Source organism: Toxoplasma gondii, chromosome II (genome assembly GCF_000006565.2).
Source record: "Toxoplasma gondii ME49 chromosome II, whole genome shotgun sequence".
Classification (NCBI taxonomy): domain Eukaryota; phylum Apicomplexa; class Conoidasida; order Eucoccidiorida; family Sarcocystidae; genus Toxoplasma; species Toxoplasma gondii.
In genome coordinates this window covers 1,737,660-1,758,231 of record NC_031469.1, presented here as the reverse complement: position 1 = coordinate 1,758,231, position 20,572 = coordinate 1,737,660, and the positions used below count along the sequence as shown (strand labels likewise).

The 20,572-nt window shown below is 48.8% G+C and overlaps 4 protein-coding genes across 4 annotated transcripts; 1 reads left to right on the top strand and 3 right to left on the bottom strand.

Moving 5' to 3' along the window:
• Nucleotides 1-339: 339 nt before the first annotated feature.
• Nucleotides 340-2,854, bottom strand: TGME49_297410 (hypothetical protein; the record flags this gene model as incomplete). Its single annotated transcript, XM_002371130.1, has 2 exons — nt 340-2,174; nt 2,567-2,854. 2 exons carry the CDS (start codon nt 2,852-2,854, stop codon nt 768-770), a joined length of 1,695 nt encoding a protein of 564 aa, XP_002371171.1. The 3' UTR covers nt 340-767.
• Nucleotides 2,855-4,182: 1,328 nt separating this feature from the next.
• On the bottom strand, nt 4,183-8,881 carry TGME49_297400 (hypothetical protein; the record flags this gene model as incomplete). The annotated part of the gene is made up of 6 exons (XM_002371129.2): nt 4,183-5,240; nt 5,675-5,857; nt 6,414-6,504; nt 6,839-6,917; nt 7,095-7,379; nt 8,509-8,881. 6 exons carry the CDS (start codon nt 8,879-8,881, stop codon nt 4,998-5,000), a joined length of 1,254 nt encoding a protein of 417 aa, XP_002371170.1. The 3' UTR covers nt 4,183-4,997.
• Nucleotides 8,882-9,878: 997 nt separating this feature from the next.
• On the bottom strand, nt 9,879-11,513 carry TGME49_297395 (hypothetical protein; the record flags this gene model as incomplete). The annotated part of the gene is made up of 2 exons (XM_018782313.1): nt 9,879-10,160; nt 11,454-11,513. 2 exons carry the CDS (start codon nt 11,511-11,513, stop codon nt 9,879-9,881), a joined length of 342 nt encoding a protein of 113 aa, XP_018638357.1.
• A 1,957-nt stretch (nt 11,514-13,470) lies between these two features.
• Nucleotides 13,471-19,717, top strand: TGME49_297390 (hypothetical protein; the record flags this gene model as incomplete). The annotated part of the gene is made up of 10 exons (XM_002371128.1): nt 13,471-13,479; nt 13,974-14,210; nt 14,678-14,750; nt 15,457-15,913; nt 16,391-16,436; nt 17,022-17,220; nt 17,652-17,703; nt 18,396-18,518; nt 18,725-18,776; nt 19,244-19,717. The coding sequence occupies 10 exons, from the start codon at nt 13,471-13,473 to the stop codon at nt 19,715-19,717; spliced, it is 1,722 nt and encodes a 573-aa protein (XP_002371169.1).
• Between the last annotated feature and the right edge of the window lie 855 nt (nt 19,718-20,572).

Below are 20,572 nucleotides of genomic sequence, written 5' to 3'. Positions count from 1 at the left end.
TCTCGTGCTGCGGCGTTCTCGCGACTTCCGAATGTGGCAACACGGCTGAGCTGTTGCAGGAACATCAAAGAAACACAGATTTGTACCGGCGACTTCGTGCAACGTCCACATGTGAACTGTCTCCGTGCGAGTCCCTCGTCCATAATCAAACTTCCTCAGCTGAACCCAACAAGGTCTACAAAACAAGCATCAGCTACCTTCTAAGTGATAATAAGACCTTCATTTGGTGTTCATGCCGATGAAAAACAGCGACTTTTTGTTCATTCACCTGATAGTCTTCCTCAATGACGTTTCAAAATACCAGAAGAGACGCGCACATTGAAAGCACACGATTCAAATGCAGCACATCTTTTCATTAGTTTCCCGTTCCATTGGCAGTTCCGTTTCTAAGCGATAAACACACTCGTTCATGTATAAATATATGTATGTATACGCAGAAATCCATATTGAGGTATCGACGTAAATAGTTGTGTGTATGTGCATATATGCGTGTATGTACATATACACACACCACCCCGTAAATACATGCACACAGATAATCACATGCATTAGCATATGCATCAATACTGTTTGTCAAGTAGTATCCGAAACATTTCGGTGTGCCACACCACCAGCGGATTCTTGTTTTAATCTACAACCTCGTTATCAGACACCGAGTTTTTCCCGTGAGAAGCTCAAGTGCGGCTGTTGACAGGGTACGAACGACAGGTCGACCTTTAGCTAGGGTCCTTCTTCGCCAGTCCTACAATTTGAATTTAGACTCATTTCTAAAATTCTTGTGCCGCCACCAATGGCAAGATTCTTCGTCGCGGGTGGCTTGACTGAAGCCTCGAGACCTCCACGAGCCGCTTCGGTGCGCTGTTGTGTCGGTTGCTCTGGAGGACTTGCTCCGCCTCGGCGTCAACTTTGTGTTCTTCCTTTTTCTGCGACGTCGTTTCTTTGTTAGTGTCTTCCGTCTTCTTTTCTGCCTCGTGGCTGAGAATCTGAGGATCAGACACGTTCTCAGTGTTGCTGCTCAAACGGTCCGCTGCCTTTTTCTCATCGCTTTGTTTTGGGTTTTTCCTCTCATTGTCTTGGCGGTCTCTTGTCTGCTGTTTGTGTGCCTTTTTGAGAGGGAATTTGATCATAAGTAGGTCATCTTCGACCCTCGCTGCTCTTGCATCGGCACTCTCGTAATCGCATACAGGGTCAATTACGAATCGTTCGTACGAGTAAACATTGGCTGCTGCACCCACTGTGCCTCTCAAGTTTTGCCGGGAAGCCTTCTTGTCCGCTTTGCCTAGAGGTTCACTTTGCTGCGCCCCGGTCGCCTCTGACAATGCTTCTGCGGTAATACTTTCCTCTGGGCCTTTCCCCTCACCTTTGCTGTCACTTTTGTCAGTTTTGCCGGAGAGGTCAGCCGTAGGTTCCTCGAAATCGGATTCGTCTGTATCGTCAGCCGCGGCCACGTCACTAGTTTCCGAAAAGGTGTTGGAATATTCGACGAAAACTGCGTCGCCCTCTACCCCTACTGTGATCGAAGCTGTTTCTGGGAGCGAGTGAAGGTCGACTTCAAATAGACAGTTCTCGTCTGTTATGTGTGACAAAATCTCTGGTCCGACCAGGCTTTCCGGGGAAGCTTGCATCAGGTTCGAAAAGAGATTTATGATGCCGAAACTGGCTCCATCCTCTTTCCCCCCTGCTCCATTTGCTCCGGCTGCTTTGGGTACTCCGTTTTCGAAGCTGACGGAGAATGCATCAGAAAATGGAACCATCATCATACTGCTCAGAAGACTTTGCACACCAGGAAGAAGGTACGCCGAAGTCAGGAACGGAAGGAATGCCTCGTCCCCTTGGTAGACGCTTTCTCCCTCCTCGTGGCCAGTAGGGCCAAACGCGTGAGACTCGGCGTCACCAAATACTCTTGCAAAAGAAGAGAGAGATCCACCGGATGTCGAGACCACACTGCTTGCCGGCGAAGTCGGTGCTAAACCGTAAGAGCCAGCTGTTGGAACTCCAGCTGAAGCAGGAGAGACAGAGTTCCTGCTGCTGTCGATCTCTTCGTCGTCCCAATCATCTACAGAGAAAAGTCTGGAGAACAGGGAACCGAAGGAGGAGAGCATGTCTCCAAAGAAAAAGTCGCCTGCTGCTGCCCCCTCGAGAGAACTAATAGGCAGGTTGAAGGTGAAAGAGACCTGCAAAACAGCGTGAGCGAACCGAAATTTGTTTTCGAAATTTTTCTTCAACACCCATGTACCAGACTCGACGAATTCGGCAGTCTCGACGGGAGTTCGTTTCGTACGCCACTACATGGAGAGAGAGACAACGGTACACATACGGTGTTAGGAAAGAGACGAAGTCTCTACGTCTTGCTACGTAGTATGTACGTTAGCATCAGCTAACTGTGTGTGTATGCTTGCAGACGATACACGCGAGGCATATCTAGCTACATCAGCATGAAGCACAGATAACTGGACAGGCAGTATGACGCGCGAGTAGGTTACAAAATAACTTTGTTCACGGCCGGAAAATTTTGCTAGCAAAGGCAGACAACGGTGGTGAAAACGGCTCACAACATTCAACTGACCATTTCCTGTTTCGGCTGGAGGTCGATATCTTCTGATGTGTTTGAGTCGACACTCGCGCCCTGTTTCTCATCTCCTGGAGCCGATGCTGTCTTTTTTTCATGTTCAGTGGGTTGCGAAACGGTCTGCTTCTTCTCCTGAACCACACTGTTCTCTTGGCGACTTTTTGCCCTCAGAACATCCGGCGTGAAACCGTGTTCTGTGTCCTGTGCAGTCGCAAGTGTCGCCACCACAGCTACGGCGACCGCCAACATCAGGACATACTTCCTTGGATACGAAAAGATCTCCATTTCTTAGCAAACAAAAACGAGAAAAGTACCACACTCGAACAATGACCACGAACGCAGTTCTGTCAGTGTGTAGTAGAAGCGAGCGAACCGCTGAATGGTAGTTTGCTGTGGAACACGCAGAATGTGTAACGCCCATACAGTAATACCTTGGACTTTGTTACCGCTTTCTTTATGACTACCTAAAAATGTTTGAAAAAACTGCACCTTTCTGGGTTATGTGAAAAACGAGGAAATGAGAGGGAAGCGCGATGCTGGTCAGAAACCCTGAGTTAACACACTGTATCGATGACTGTTCAAAATACGAAAACCTGAACCTTTTCTGATGAGCGGCCTTGGTGGCAAATGAAACTACTGAAAAGAAAACAAATATAGAACATTGGTGAAGCAAAAGAAAGGGTTGCGCTTTTTGACCGGGAGAAAACGACCTGCTGATCGACGGACCTCGAGCACGCACGAGCGTGTGTCGTCTTGGGTTGCTCCCGTAATTAGTGGATCAATCACCCCCCCCCCCCTCCCAAAAACGTTCCCCTCATGACTTGGATTCAGAGACATAAATGACCTGTTGTCCCTACATTTCACCACATGAACTTGTCGTAGCAGCCGTCAATAAAAACAGTAGAGAAATTGATGCTAGCTCCCATGTACTTCGAAAGGGAATAATGCGGTATTTTTCGCCTGGAAAAAACAGAATCGGCTTGCTTTTGCTCGTCTCGACGTGCACAAAGAACTGAAATCAGCAGCTACGGACAGAAGGCCTCAATTAGACTAGCTACGCATTATACGAAAAACGACGAACAACCTTCCACTTCTGCCCTGGTACGTTTTACGACAGGCACTGACTACCGACATTTGTACTTAGACACTTCTGTATCAGGGTGCCTCGGCGCATCGCGAGCTTATGCCGATGCACTGAAGCAGATAAAATCTTCGCGCCGGTGAATGTATCAATTCGGACACGCATGCTCAACGAAACCTCGCTCAGCAAAAGGGCATGAACTAATTAGGGCAATGGGCTGCAGTTTCAAAAGTCCTGTCTCAGCATACACAGTAAACAAGTGCTGTCTCCGAATGTACTAGTATCGTACATGCATTGGTTACAGTTGTACACCCGTGGACAGACCGGACTGAAAGGGATCCCGACGGGCTGTGCCACATCCACTACTCAGCTGCCAGTTCAATGAAAGCTCTCCATTTGGTTAACTATGTCTCGCTACTTTGGAATTGTCAGCTGAACTGTGCAATACCAATCGACCCTGTAGATGCCCAATCCGTCGTGGGAGTGAGAAGAGACTCGATAGGCATTGCCGCATGATATCGGCAACAAACGTATCGCCTGACATTGGTTGCCTTCAACCGACGGCCACGTTGGCTTGTATCTAGTACACGACACTACACGCAGGTCTGATACCAGTTCCTCTTTATGCTTGTCCTGTTATGGAGCATAAATACTGGGGACAAGGACGAGAAAAAGCAACCCTGACACGCCCTTCGCTTTGGCATTTGACAGCAGCAAGTGGTCCAGAACAGAACACGTCTGCTGTGGAATTGCGGAAGACAACGCGCACATGATCGCCTTGAATTTCATTTTCAGTGACGGAATCTTACGCACAAATTTCCATGATCTGAGGCACAGGCGTACGAGTCCGCTGTGCAGCACGGAAGCCACCCACGGAGTGCGAGGAGCCGCTAGCAACATAAAAATAACAACCAAGAGACACTGCACGGTTGTTGAATGAAGGATTGTCCACGAGCCTATGGGACAGCGCGACCGAGGCGAGTGGGAAACCCTTCTTGAATTAAACACCGACAAACTACGAAAATTAATCCCAGGGACTCTGAACGCGCAGCTGCAGGACGGCCTGACGCATTATTGTTACACACGTACAACGGATGCCAGTACGTGTACGTGTGAATACATGCATGCAGACACAGGTATCTACGTCTACATGTAAACATGAAAATACATATATACATGAAAATGTAGATGAAGAGCCCTGTTCGACGTGTCTGCGCACAAGAAAACTGACTTCGGTGTCCATTTCAGAACCACCTCAAAGACAGCACAACACTGCTTGCCGTCCGCTTGAAGATCGAGGTACTATTTGTGCTCACGAAGCGATCCTCTCCTACCCTGACCGGCACTTCACCCGCGATGCTTAGCAGAAAATGCCCTCTTAAAATCATCTTTCTTCTTCTTGTTTTTTTTAGGCTTATCCTCTTGCGTCTCCGTCACTGTGGGCTCCGTCGCGCGTTCTTCCTTCGTGAAACTCTTCTTTTTCTTGATTGTCTTCTTGGCTGGCTGCTGCTCTTCTGGCGCGCGCTCCGGGGCTTCTTCCACCACCTTTGTGGCCGACCGCTGCAGCGTGTCTATGCGGGCGACGTCCATCTGCAGATATGAGGCACAGCCGATATCGGCGGAGAGAGTGAACAAAGACTCGCTTCAGACGCTACGTCGAAAAGCATGTACAAATAGATCCCCAAGTGCAGACAGCCGCAGAGATACACATTGATACCGCAGCCAAAAAACGATGGAAATATGTGTTGCTCTCGAGATGGATAGCGTGTGGCACACGAAACTCCGCCACGTCGTTACTGCAGATGCGTGTGGCGGCCTGCCCATGAACGAAAACAAGAACAACAAGTTTTGCTACATTAAATCTCTCTACACCTCAATCACAACCATTTGGAATCCATTTCTTGGTAGCAGGTCTCTATGATTGATCCATGCAGAGAATGCCAAGCCATGTTTGGTCTGTGCGAGAGAAGTTGTAATTTAAATGTATCATTCTAGCTGTCTCATCGCGTGTGCCTAAGCCTCACCATTGCCTCTTCCGCAGGAGCAGACTGCTGATCCACCCGAACATCGACCCAGCCGTCCTCGGCGCCTGGGACGGGTTCTGCCGCCAGCGTATCACTAGACTCAGCTCCAGCGGGGGAATCGTCGGTGTCGAATCCCGCCTCTGGGCCGAGTTTTTCTCGAAGAAGCTTCTTCATGGCTTCTTTCTGAGAACCAACAAAGCACACCCAGCCGACAAAAAGAACCTTTGTAACAAACACGCGCACATCCACCATCGAATACTAAATGCAAATCTCTTAGATTTCAGACTTTCACGTGGCTGCACAGATAATTTGTACGTACACACATGTATCTCTACAGATGTCTTCTTGAACAGAAACCGTTTTCCACGAAGACACACGTCTTAGCGGGACCGTACTATCCACATTGATCGGACGAAAGGGGTAGACGAAGAAATAAAGCTTGAGAGTAGTTATCACATATATGTACAAGCGTAGGTTCAGTTGGGGGCTGACATTCACAGCTGCCATGATTCCATTCAAAAGCGACTCGAACAGGAACGTGCCACGCTGAACGACACACGGCCAAAGCCGTCTGGTGAAACAACATATCCTTAGAATGAGTCGAGGGATCCTGTCACATTGATATCAGTCGCCTCTGTAACTTTCTGTCCTTTCAACAGCGACCACCAGAATCGTGTTGCGGACTACTTCGTACATGCGCATTGAAGCTTACGGGCAAACAGTGGTATTCCATCTTTACCTGCTTTTTGACGTAGACAGCGCGGATGACGCAGAGGAGAGACGAGATCAGCAGGATGCCCACGAATCCCAGAATGAAGCCGATCACCATCCTGGAGAGATTTGCACAAGAAGAAACACCTATCCCATCAGACTAAGAGTCTCGCAAAAGTTCTTTTTTCCTCTCGAGGTTCCCCCCGGTGGACGAGCCACATAGCGACCAAGCTCCCACCCTCCGATACATGCAACAACTACACGCATACCCACACATGATGCCTGTCTTGAATGATGCTTGCCGCAAGGACTGTTAAAGCGGCATTGTTTTTACGTGTTGGAAAAGCTCGCCGATATGTTGCCTGCTCCGAGCCTCCACACGAAAATGTAAGCAGTACGGACTGCAGCATGCTTTTGCCAGCAAACAAATCTTTGCCTGTTTCTGCGACGTACCCGACAGGCGAGGACATGACGGAAGATCCTGCCGCGCTTGCGTAGGCGTCGCCCTCTGTTTCTTCCGTCAGTTGCAGACCTGACATGCACACATGGAAGCAGTGCTGACCGAAAGTCTTCCCTTCTTTCGTTGAGCGACACTCGAACCCTTTGAACTGCGCATGCATTGCCTTAACTCACTTGAAACTAAAGCTATCCCCAGAACACGTGCCGACGCTACTTCGAGTGTTTCGTCCCCGCGACCCTCTAGGCTTACCGGCGAATGGCCTGTTACTGCGGTGCAAATGGAGAGGATGTCTCGCCTCTTCTTCAAGAAGAATGCGGTGGACTGCGTCCTCGATCAGATTCTCGGCCTCTGTTCTGTGTCTGTGGATATCTCTGTCGAGCCTCTCACGCCGTATCTCCCTCAGAAGCTCCAGCTCGGCTAGGCCTTCCCGTTCGTCGCGAAACTGCTCCTCGTCAGGAACCAAGTAAGAGGGCAGTGGGTAGCGACTGCGGTGTCGTGTGTAGTCCCAGCTGTCGCGGTGACCACGAGGATGCACTGGGTGAACACACGACCCACAACTCGCAAGGGCAATGTTTTGATGACTCAGGACATCAAACAAAAAACGCGGATCCAGCTGCCTCTTGACATCTTTCTGCCGTGGAATGACCGAGATTTGAAGGTGGATCGACAGCCTTCACAGAACCGGAAGTTCAATCCGAAAAATCGCAGGCTTATCCTAAACGGGCCCTCTGCCTTCATTCAGCCACGAAGGGGTAAGCGGTCGAAAGAACGACGAATCACGCTGTCAATCTGAAGCAACCAACTAAAAGGTCGCCTTTTGACTCCAAATAGTCTAGGAAATATTTACATCCTTGCAAAACCGATGCACCTCCAGTGCGATACGTGGTTTAGTAACGAATCGAGTACAATACACCTTGCTGTTGGACTTTAGTCTCGAGAAACACTCTTGACGAATGTAAAACGCATGTTATCCTCTGGAGGAGCGACACATCGGTGCCTCCGCAGTGTTTCACACATGTCTTGCGTCAACAGAGAAATCGTAAGTTAAACATGGAGGCGCAGATGTGAACTCATGCAAATACGACTGACGCACTGTGCTTAATTGGAGTCTTTTATGACCTCTAATGTAAACCAGTGAGTGAAAGCTGTACATGGGTACCTCCAGAGCGTACAGGCAGATAATGGGGTTGTTATATACATACTTACATATGAGCAAAGTAAGTTGTACTCGTACACCGACACGCTTATCAATGTAGCAGCACTGTATCTCTAAGAAAAAAAACTAAATTTGTTGCACGTGGATCCCAAGTTTTTTCCGTCCTTGCAAGTGCCGTTCCCAAGCACTTGAAAGCGTATTTACTTTCTTTCATTTCTGTTTGATCAGTAGTCTACCTCCCTGTTCCCCGCGCCACCGCTTTTCGGGAGAACCTCGAATCCCTCGTCTTTGGTGAATCAGCGAGATGCGTGAGGACCTACCCTACACGCTGCTCCTGAAGTCTCTTTGGGACAAATTTCGCTGCGGCAAGTTGAACATTTTCACTGTTGATTTTTCGAGGGAAGAAACAACCATGAAATCCCTGGGTGGTATCTTGTTGGCATATGCTCGCCACGGAACTGAGGATGCCGCTCCCTCTTCCATTCCAGCTGTTTAGTTTGAACTCACCTCGAATGCGTCCATTGCGTTCAATAATAACCTCAGCATCTTCCTCTTCGTCTTCCTCGAGGAATGCGCTGAAGAGTCGATCCCTGGCATCTCTAGAAGGCAGTCTCAGTGTTCCGGCATTAGACCGAGAGGGAGATGAGTGTCTATCTACCCCGTCGCTCTCTTCCAATGCCGATGCAGACGTTGAGATTTCGACTTCGTCCTCTACATCTTGTCGATCCACACCGTGGTTTGCTGCTTCCTGCTCTCCCTTCTCTGAATGGCTGGAGGAGACAGAGGAGCCCCGCAGCCTGGCAGACTTAGCCGAGAGAGACAAGACCGCGGCATTACGTCCAGGAGCAGCTTTCTTATGTGAGCCTTTTGCGTCCGTCATGGTGGAAAAAGAGAAAAAAGCTAATGGGAGATCAGAGAAGAACGATCGATCGCCTTCGTATTGTCAGCATATGGCCTTCCACTGATTTTGATGGTTCGACAGTGGAGCGGAATTCGCGAGGCTGAAGGCGCAGGGCTGACAGAACCTTTAGAAAGGTAGAAAAACGAGCACCTTAGACACAAGAAAATGTGAGTGATCCGGGGCCCCTGCAACCATTCAGAAAGACGGTGTGAGCAAACAAAAAGAAGCGCTAGAATGCCGGTCTAACTCATAAAATCAAATAACCACCAGACGACCCGTCTAAGTTGTTAAATCAAGGAACGTCTAGAAGATCTGCCAAACTCGTTTTAAACGAATCGGGATGTGGGTTTCGCCAGCGTCCCTCTTGATAAGACACAGGCCAACTTGTATGCAACGGCAGAGCCCCTGAATCCCCAGAACTCTGGAGAGCGGACGACAGAAATCGCAGTGAAATCCACTTGGAAGCGACAGGGGGAAATTACATAGTGCAGGGAAGTCAGGAATATGGGGTGAACAGGGAAATCGACAGGCCGCGATGTCCGGCTGCACGGAAGCCGCGCCGTCGATACCGCGGCCAAGAGCTGTTTGAAAACTCTAGTGACACGGAAGGCAAACGATCTGAAAACAAGAATGAGGAAACGACATATATGAAAAAAGACGGAATTAACATGTGATCCTGATGGCCTCGTTCTGAAGAGAGAGGAAACCCCGCATTCACCGACACGGAAGCCGAGAGGCGTGTCGCAACTAGCGATAAAGCTGCTGCGTACGCATCTGCACAGCTTTCATGCCTTCCCGAGAACTTCTCAGAACTTTTCTCCGGATATGACCCGGGAAAAACGAGCAAGTGGTGACGACTTTATGCGGAGAGAACCACAGACTACCTGTCCCCTTCGCTGACGAGGGGAGAGTTCTCGATTCAGACTGCAGCGCAAGCCGCCCCCCTCCCCCGCCTTCCCAAGCCCGGCAGCGGGTGTCAATTGACTTCTTCGAGTAGAAGGCTTCCTTCCTGTGGTGCACCGAATAAATCCGTCGTCGGGGAGGAAAAACGAAAAATAACCAGGTAGAAAAGGTGGCGGATTTTCGGCACGCAGATGTGCCTTTGAACCGCGTCTCCCTCTCGACACGAACCAACCACCTGCCCGTCTTCGGGATGGGTCGCTAGTTGCATCGAAACAGCCAGGAAATCGGAACGCGAGAGGAAGAAGGCGGGCACTGGACGTTGAAAAACGGGGATGCGCAGCTGCGGGAAGTAGTCCTGAGCAACATGGGGAAAAGAAAAATGCTGCAGGCAATCTACGGAGGAATTCCAGTGCACGCGAGCAGCACGATTGAAGAAATGGGAACGGATTTTCCAGCTCAGATGCTGTTCAACCGTCTGCAGAGCTGTCGCTGGGTTCCCTGGGAGCGGCGGCACGCTACGCGGTTTACTGGTGCTCATAGAAAGAGTTCGAAGACATGCACGTGACCTATTAGGTTATTTCGTGCGGCATCACCAGTGAACCCCTCAGCTCCTGTGCTGAATATTCAGTAACATAAGAAGAGAAAAAACACTGCCGTCACCCTGGAAAAGCAAGTGCGGCAACCGGAATGCTAGGCACAGCAAAACTTTGCGGCGTCTCAGGCTGCAAGAGCCGGATTCAGTGGATGGCCAACTTGGACAGTCTTTTGTCTACTGTGGAAACAGGACTTTCACTCCGATTAAGCAACTGCTCTGGACGTGCCCACATGTCTCGTGAGGCGGAGAAGCCAATCATCATACCAGCGAACACAGCATGGCGCATCCCTCGCATTGCACATGAAGGCCTGAGCCCGTGTATTTACGACAGTTTGTAAGACTCGATGTACCTTCCCGTGCGCCTGTATCCATAGTCTTCCACCGTGACATTGTTTTACGGCACATCAGGAAGGCTGAACGAAATGCCAAGGCACTCCGTTTGCTGCCAGCTATTTGAGTTTCCTCTCAAGTGTAAGGCAAGCCACTCCCGTGAGAACGCACTCACGAGTGCGGCGGCAGGAGGCTCCTTTAAAATCTACAGAATGCTAATCGCAGTTCATTACATACGGGGAAAGACTGCTGCAAGCCGGGCAGGGGGGCAGAGGGACAGTGACGGAAATGTATATGCTCGAGTGGTTCCCGTGATTATTTGGAGTACAACAGTTATAGCAATCAAGAACCCAAGAGTATACATTGAATTTATATTTAGAGCACACGGACAAAATTCAAGGCGCAGCCGGGAAGACTCACAGGTACACCTATCGCTTTCGGAACAATGCTTTCACAGCAGGACTTCGATCAGGTAAACACAAACGTTCAAGATCTTAGTGAGAGGAAGACAGCCAGCATAGTGTAGCCGTTAAAAGAGTCAGATCAACGGGGCACAGAAGGAACGGGTCAACCGGCTAGGATATGAGGGGGGAAACGTCATCCATGGAACATTCTCCGCAGGTGTTCCCTGCTTTCTCTTGTATTCAGAGGAGTTTTTAGTACCCGAAAGTGCTGAGTGGTACTGATGCATTTCTCTTCCGCTGAAGGGAAGACTCTGCCGACCTGCTTTTCATGCACCATCACGTGCACGACAATTGACTCTCCGTTAAGAAGCACTTCCATGTCGGGTCACTCCTCCCTGGTTTTTGCGCAAGACGTAGTCATGAACGATAGTTTACCGTCAAATGCTTCCCCCTGGACGCAGTCGTTTTCACCATCATCGCTTTGCATCCGCCATACGCTCGCTCATTTGGGGTTCACTTGCTGGGGAATCCTTACCAACGGTCGCACCGAGAAAGGTAGCGGTGGCGTAGTAGTGGCTTTCGGTTGTAGGATCTGTGCAGTGCTTTCAATGATAAATTGACAAACGCACGTGTAGGTATGCATGCGTCTCTTTTTGCGCTTTTTATGTGACGTGTGGTTAGCGCTTCTGCATCAGGTTAACATCCGTAGGCGCATGCAGAGATTATTACAAAAGAAATAGTCTTGTTTTTGATGTGGAACAGGGACAGCAATGATGCGGGGCGCTTGGTCCGCTGGCATGCCGTAGAAGTTCTCAGGTTCGAGACATGCATGCATGCTGGATAATAGAGTGTGAAAAGCACGAAATGCCTGTTTTGTGAGGTGTTTGACGACAAATCTGCCGTTAGTCTATCTGAAAGACAATAGCGTCGTTCTTCCCAATGTGGGCTGCCCTCTTCGCAAGAGCGAACGATGCAGACTTGCGCCTCCTTTGAATTGGCTATCTATTTGCCTCTGTCTACCCTGGACAAGACTCGCTGAGTATCCTGCATTCTCAAACAAATATGCAAAGTCAGTTTCCGACTGGGAGGTGCCTCATTTTGCAGCAAAATAAATTGGGACACGAGTCCTCGGACATTCTTGAGTAGATCGGCAAAAAACACACAACGTAGAGATCGACAACATTTGAGGCATTCTTGAGTGCAGATGCTCTCGACATATTCATTTGAGGAGCATTTTGCATTTCATGGTCATTCTACAAAAGCTTCGGGTGGCTTTTTGCCCCTCCCTGTCACAATAACGTGAATATTTTGTTATGGCTGGTAAAGAAAAGACTGTCGATTAGAACAGCGGGAGACAATGTCGTCACAATCGTGCCCCACCCTGGTTAAATGTTATCTCCCAGTCTAAAATAGCTCCTGTTTCTACAAGCGGGGATTCGGCCTGACAGCTCGACCAAAATGGTTCTTCAGGTTTCTTCTGCAGTGGCTCTTCAGTGCTCTCCGTGGACATGCTTGGTTCATGCTTTGAGATCCAGCGGGGGCTCACTTGCTCCAGGAGTGACCAGCAACAGCAACAATAAGAAACATTCATTTGGGAGTTTCCTATGGCGCGGGAGCACAGCATAGGGCTGGTTTACCTGACAGGAAAACATAGCATGTACTCTGCTCCACTGATGGAAACATGTTCGAACAGAGGTATTTCTGACAGTGAACCACTAACCGCAATAAGAACTCATCTTATGCCTTTCTGCTCCAGTGAACCAATTTACTTTTTTTTCCAGCCTAAATGGGTATCTCACCCACTAGTCACCGTCAAGCGACTGAAGAAAAGAACATTTTCTAGCGACTGCCACCGTAACCACAGGTAGCTCTCCCTTTTCACTAATGGGGAGATAGCCCGGAACTATCCGCAACTCTACACTTTCCCACGTCTTTTTGGGGAACCAGTCTGCTCATATTCTGCATCCTCTCTTCATAAAAGCGAAGACAATTCCAGGCGAAGTGAACCACAGCTTCGCTCTCGGCAACAACAAAGAGGGGTTCCGACTTGCTGTGGAAGCCGGCCGCCTCCTGCGGTTGCTGGAGCCAGAAATAGAAAAGCTGTGTTTTTACGAAAGCTCTCCTTCCGCTCACCCCATAAACACATATCTCTAGAGTTCCCTTTCCTCCCTTTCTCGAACCTAGTGTGTTGTCTTCACGTCTTTACCTCCAAAATGGATACGTCTTTGGAGCCACCAGTCTCTGTGGCGGAGCAAGGACACCACGGTCTCTCCTCAACAGTGGAAGTTCCGATGTGTTCATCTGAGGAACCACAAGACGATCACAAACATTCTAACATGGCCCTGGTGAGCAGTCTCGTTGTGATCCACAAATGTTCCACAAAGAAGAGCGCAAGCAGATATGCTTCACAGACTGCTTTCACACATATGTTTGCGTTCACAAACGCTCAAGCTGAACGAGAAAGAACATCTGGAAGAGACGAAACAGCGTATACCGAGGATGAACACGAAAGATAGATGGTGCATTTTCTGGACAAAGCGAATAATCGCTAAATCCTAAACGCAGGGGACGCCCACCTACATCTGTGGACTGAAACATTTGATTACCAGTACTAGTCGATGAATCGAATTGATACTCGCTAGCTTCGTTTCCACTTCGGTTTTAGAACATTGCATGTGGCTGCTTCAACGTCGCCACGCCCTCGAGTTTGTTCCACCGTAAACGCCAGGGATAATCCGGACAAAAGCAAAACTGATCACACACACCCCTCTCCTGGGTGAAACTGTTTTGCAAAGGATTGCTCTTCGCCTGTCGCGTGTCTGTGCGGAGATTTCCTTAGTCTCTCACGTGGAGTTACGGCTTCGACAAAGACCTGGTCGGCGGCGTGCAGAGTTTGGGAGAAGGCGGCTACGAGCGAAAGTCGATTTTCTTTGTTTCGGGCACGACAGGTGTGATTTTCACTCATGACGGAGAAGACAACAAAACTCAAACCCTGCTTCAAGGTCACGTGAACGCAATTACCGGCGTGGTCATTTCGACTGACAAAAAACGAATTGTTACCGCTGATAAAGGAAAAGTACGTAAAAGTCCAGTGAGGAGGCGCCACCCGCCCTTAAGCCTTTCAGCTGTTGATTAGAGGGGGCGAGGAAACGGAATCTGTCCAAGGGCACACAACAGGGACCTGATGGAAACGCCAAACGACGATGTTCTACTTAAAATCGACTCACTGTCTAGAATGCCTTACAAATACGTGATGTCCTGGAGCTCGTCGAGCAACCAGCGTTTCAACGGTTTTGTTCGTTTCGACACCCATGCATGCTGTGTTTGGTGAACAAACATGCACGTAGTTGCGCTTATATATATTTATGTCCATCTAAATCTATTGCAGTTCTACTTTTGTCTGTGTTACATACAGGTTCCAATGCTGATGGGGGATGCTACACTTCACTGTGTAATTACACATTCGAGAAATGCATGTGTACGCAGACACACACGAATGCGATTTGTGTTGTGTTGCTCCATCCGTACGTTGATTTCTTTCAGGACAGCCTCCTTGTTGTTTGGGACAGCGAAACAGCGACTCCAGTCAAAACAATCTACCGTCCCCATCCAACTGGTGAGGTCTGTCCCTCAGTTTCAACGTGGAAAGGGAGGCCGTGGACACTCGAGCGACAAAAACCGTCTCATGAATTCGCAAGCTTGGGAGAGACCGAACTGTGATTCGAAAGCGGTCGAAAGATAAACAGGAGAACTGTCTGATGTGAACACACGCTCTAGTAATCCACGAGTGCAAATTTGGATTGAAAATATCCAGAGACAGGATGTCACACATCTACACTGTAACCTACTCTTGATCATGCCGCTCACCACGTAACAAAGAAACAGGGCAGTGTTGTCCACTATATGCCTCAGTGCATATACGGCACCGCCGATTTTTCAGCAGCACCGTACATTTATATATATATATATATACATATACGTATAGGTAGCCTTTCACCTGTGTGCATGTGCATACGCGTTGCACTCACGGAGGTGAGCGAAGGGCTATCCTACGCAAGCACAACGTCGAGGCAAATTACCGGACCATCGAAGAATGCTCACCTGACAGCATTGAGACCACGCCCATCTGCAGAAACGTTTTGTTTGTTCCCCGGTTTCGGTTGACGGGCTGTCGGATATAGGCCAATAGATGATTGCCGGGACAAAGCTCTGTTTGTCCAAACTGCATTTCGTCACAAAGACACTGCTTTCGTGATCCTCAAAACCCGTTGGTCTCTTTCTTGACTTTCTGCCTCCTGCCCACTCTTTGTTGCACTTCCCAGGCGTCCAGGCCGTCGACATAACCCCAGATAGTCGCTTCATCGTTTCTCTGTCTGCGCCGATTCCACACGAGTTAATTGTGGAGGCGGACCATGGGCAGAACCCTGGGGAACACGAGTCGAGTCACAACTCGAGAAAGGGAGAGCAGGGAGAGAAGGCAGAGAACAAGAAGTGTAAAACGGCATACGGCAGTGAAGGAGAAGTGACCGAGCAATCTGCACCGGAAGCGAGCGCAAGCACGGCCAGAAGCAGCCACCCTTCCAGTCTTGAAAGTTCGGAGAGAACCGGGAGAAGCACGCTGTCGAGCTGGAATGGACACAGTGGCCTGGACGCTTCAGACGGGAAGCGGGCTGCACAAGATCAGCCTCAGAGCTTGAACGCGTGCAGTCAGGGAAAGGGAGACCAGGGAAAGAGACAAACATACCAGAGCGTTGCTGTCTGGGATTGGAGGGAATTAGGGTAAGAAGAGAGGACATCCAAAACGACACTCACAATTCGAATACCTCCCTCTCAGTGTATACATACACGTATATAAGCGCTGTGGGAGAGAAAGACAGTCGAGGGCCACGAGACGCATACCTTCGAATCAGGAAAGAGAAACATATTTATGTGCTTATAACAATTTGAAGAAAAAACTGTAACGACACATCTGTATAAATGTGATTGTTTCTGCATATCTCGAGATCCGGGTATACGCAGAGGTCACGAAACAGGAAATGAAAATCAGCTTGTAGATAATTATGCATGCGGACACGGAGAAATACCACTTTTCTGTCTCCCATCAAAGAAGAGCAGAACTGTTTTCCTTCCTCCGGAAGACGGCTGCGAAGAGTTGGAAGGGCCTTAGTGGGTTGTCTCGGGAATGCACATGCATACTCGTGGGAAAAACGAGTCTTCTCAATATATGAAGTCATTATTATCATGCTCTCTGTGCAGGAACACTCCAGTCTGCGTGGCAGTGATCGCGACTCCTGACCTGCAGGTAGACGTCTTTGAGAAAGAAGATCGCTTCTCCTCTTTATGTACAATTCGTTCGAATTAAGCGTATACAACACTCGAAACATATTTCATGCGTAGGCATGCAGAGCTTCTATAATGCAGTTTGCATGGTGGAATTGCCTATTCACTGTGGAAGGGCTCAGCGAGTGTTTGAGCCTTTCTGTATGAGAACAAAGAACTTTCCAAAAACTCGCAGCGAGTCTAAAACACGATAGAAAAAGAAATCGGCAAGTATATTTCTATATGGACTTTAGACTGTTGAAATAATAAATTTAAGCGGGAGGTGATCGGAGATGGATACAAGGTGTGTCCTGTCCAGCTTTTGGCAGAGACGTGAAGGGTTGGATTTGCAGCAAGGTCTATCAAGGCCGCCCATCTCAATGCCCCCGTGCTTGTTGTGTTTTATAGCGAAGAGGCTTCTGTCGTTCATCCTCAGAACGTTAGGTTTCTTGTGAGGAGAAATCACGTCGACGCGAACAGGAAACGAGGACGATACAGCGGCTGGAAGATCTCGCGACAATCCAAAATTAGGCATAAAACGCTGCGATGTGTATGTTTGTCGCTACAGCATTCAGTGTTGTTTAACAACACAGATGCACAGGAGATTCTCACCAACGGAAAGAGGAGAGTATTTTTCTGGTTTTGGGAAGAAACGAGTGACTACTTTCACTTCTATTCTCCCGCACTCCAAGCCAAAGACTTCAAGCAGAAAATAGGAGATTTTACGAGATCCATTTTCATGCCGAACTCCACAAAAGCTGCAACAGGTGAGCTCCTGCCGCCACATCGTTTCGATACATGCTCACCTGTAAATACAACAGCATGCATCTACAAGTCTCTCTCTCTCTCTCTCTATATATATATATATATATGTACACACATGTTCAAATAATAGACTCTGAAAAAGCGCATTGTTATCGCCTCGCCGGTGAGCGTACGAATTAGGCAGTTCGTCACATGATCACATTTGTACCTGCAGTCGAGTGAAACATTCCTCTATTCCTCCTACGCAGTGATACCGACTGACAGACATCCCTTACACAAGCAAATAAAAGCTCCGTACAGACGACCACACCTATGCTGCTGATTCCGCTTAGAGACGTGTGTCTGCATATGTGTGGATAGGAAAGTCACATTGATCTTTTCGCTGGGATTGGCATCCACCTTCTACCGCAACACCTGGTCGCATTGTTTGCAGGCACAGTCGATGGAGACGTCGTGCTATGGGATCTGAGTCTCATTGTTGACGGGTGAGCTCTCAAGCAGGAAGGGCAGACAATTGCGTTGACTGCGCTGACAGCATCGAGCACACGAAGGTTGATTGACTGGCTTCAGTTGTTATTTGATTGGTAGTGCATGCCAGATGACTCATATTTTACTTCTGGGAGTGCAGCCCCGTGGGTATCCAGTCCATTGCTCTGTCGTGGGCATCCGAGACCGCTTAAAGACCTCAAAGGCAGAAGAAGTGTAACGCCACGGCACCCTGGTCCATTGGTTGAGTCAACAACGAAGTAAAATCAAGAAGACGCATTCACTCAAAAAACACACACCCGAACTATAAATCAAAGACGCAGAAGAGGTGTAATTATTGGTGTTAATGCATGAGTTCGAAGGAACTCTTGGTCAGGAGGTCAGGCGCTTTGTGTGCAGCTTTCGTTCCTTTTTTTCTCGTTCTTGACAGTTATGGCAGTTGATGTTGAATGCGCGATTCTGGACTAGGCAGGGTTCTGCACACTTGACTCGCAGCCAAAGAGAACGTGGAGTGCTGATGGTCATAGCTTTGCAGTCGACTTCGTCATCGTCTTGACACTGGAGTAGGCATCTCGCGACCAGTGTGCAGATGTAAGCTTCACCTGAACGGCAACAAACAGAAACATCCACCCGTCTAGGTGATGAGTGTTTTCGTGCCTTTAAAGGAGCTTTCGTGTTTTAACCCCCTCAGCCTCAGCAGACCGGACGAGCGACGTGCAGTGCGAATTTTGAATTTAAGCCGAGCTGCCGTCACGTTCCTCTCTGTCCACGATGACAACTGGATTGTTGCTGGCTTTGCTGATGGCATCATAGGGTGAGTTTGCTTGTTGCTTTCTTCTTGCCTGCTTCTTCTGTTCACGCGTAGCGCTTGTATGAACAGCACACCCACGAACGTTTCACCCTCGCATCGGACCTGAGCGTAGAAGGAGCTGCAAGACGAACAGCGTTCTCTTCTGAGAGCCACGCAACATGGGCAGGAGCGACTATGCTATTTGTGGCTTTTCACTTCTTTTCACGCAGCTTCTACGACTTTCAGTTCCGCATCTTGCGATGGTTTGATGACTTCAATGCAGTAAGGCAAAGTTTTCTTCTCTCTTCGTTTGCGTTTAAGGTGCAGAAAAACGCGTATCCATGTGTTGCTTTCCTTGCACTCAAAGATAGAAGCAGAGGTGCGAGAGGATTGCTGCTACGGTTCTTCTCTTTCGTGTCTATGCCTCAGCAAATGCCTTTGCTCATGTACTGACCCTTGTTAAAGTTGCTTGTTACGGCTATGCACTCATGTGAGCAAGAAGATGTATAGCATTGCATTCGCAAAAGCGCACACTTGTATCTCTCCAAATGGAAAACGTTAGTTGTCGACGTGTAGTATCAGGTGTTCGAGTATCTACCTTTGTACAGAGGTGTAGGCAGACATACCCAGGTATCTGTGTCGTAGTGTTGCAGAGAGAAGTCGTTCTCTTCTTGTATGTGCATAGATCTTCTCGTAGTCTAGGAGAATGCATACAACAACGCAGGGGCATGCCTGTCGGGTTTTTGCAGGGACCGATAAATTCGATTTCATTCGACCGCATCCCTAACCAAGGTATTGCCCTGGAATACGACCTCGAAATTCAGTTTTTGATGGCCAGAATTGGCGAGCACGCAGAACTTCTTGAAATTATTAAAAGACGGGACAGGCCCCTATATAGAGGACCTGCTCAGCAGATTGGCCATAATGAGTCGCATATGCACATTCGGGCTTTGCATTCCAATCGAGTAAATCCATTGGGCTTTAACGCATCCACTCCTGTAGAGGACACCCGCATACTGGAATTATTTCCACCGCTGCACGCGGTGCAGAGATTGGCTAGTCCAGGTGATGTCAGTGCCCTCGGTGTTGCCTTCCCGCTGTTTGTGCTCAAGATTCGTGCATCACCTCCGTCGACGAGTAGCGCAGTCTTGGGCAAAAACGCACATATCCACAAAGCAAAGGCAAGGAGCGCTTGCTCGTGCTCGTTTTCCTTGCCTCAGTGACTGTCCCCTGTCTCCTGTTCTTCCTTTTCTCCCTGTGCTCGCTTCTCCGAAATCGTTCTCTTGCGCACACGACCTTAGGGCGACCAACGTCGCCTGTCTCTGGACACAACGCCGCTAGACCATCGAAAACGGATGATAAAATGGGGGGGGTACAGGGAGCTGCCGCTGGCGGTCGTTCGCAGGGGAAGAAACTCTTGAGACCGCAACAGGACAAAGAGAGAACTCCTCCGTTTATCTTCTCCACTGCAAATGCATCGATCGTTCAAGTCACGCCGCGATCCTCACATGGCGACGGCGCTGTGTGGAGAAACCAGTCGCAGTAGGTACTCTCTATCTCTCTAGCGTCGTTCTTCCTTTCGTAGAAACCGGAAAGCCATGTAGCATTCACTTAACCTCCAACCGGGTTTAATTTCGTCTTTCCTCCTTTGATTAATTACATCGCGTTGCTTGCCCAGGCAGAAGTGTATCTTTTGATGAATCCTTGTAGTCTTTACAGCAGGGCTTTACACACCAGGACGTTGCATTCTGTTTGTGGCATTGGTGATGTACAGCGTGAAGCTTTAGATACATGAGAACATTTCGAGATGTCGTTTGATCCATTTACAGGTCGCTCTAATGCAAACGGCGCAACCGCATGAGCGTATTCATTTTTTGACGTGCTTCAAAATGACATTCTTGCCGATGCTTATTGCAGCCATAGTTCCACAAGATTATCTATTTCTCTGACACAAGATTATCTATTTCTCTGATCTTTTTTTGTCGCGGCCGCTTTCTTTAGTCATGATTATGTGCATATGGATGTCCTCGGTCAGACAAAAAACGATATTTCAAGGGGTCGACTCGGCTCCTCGAGGC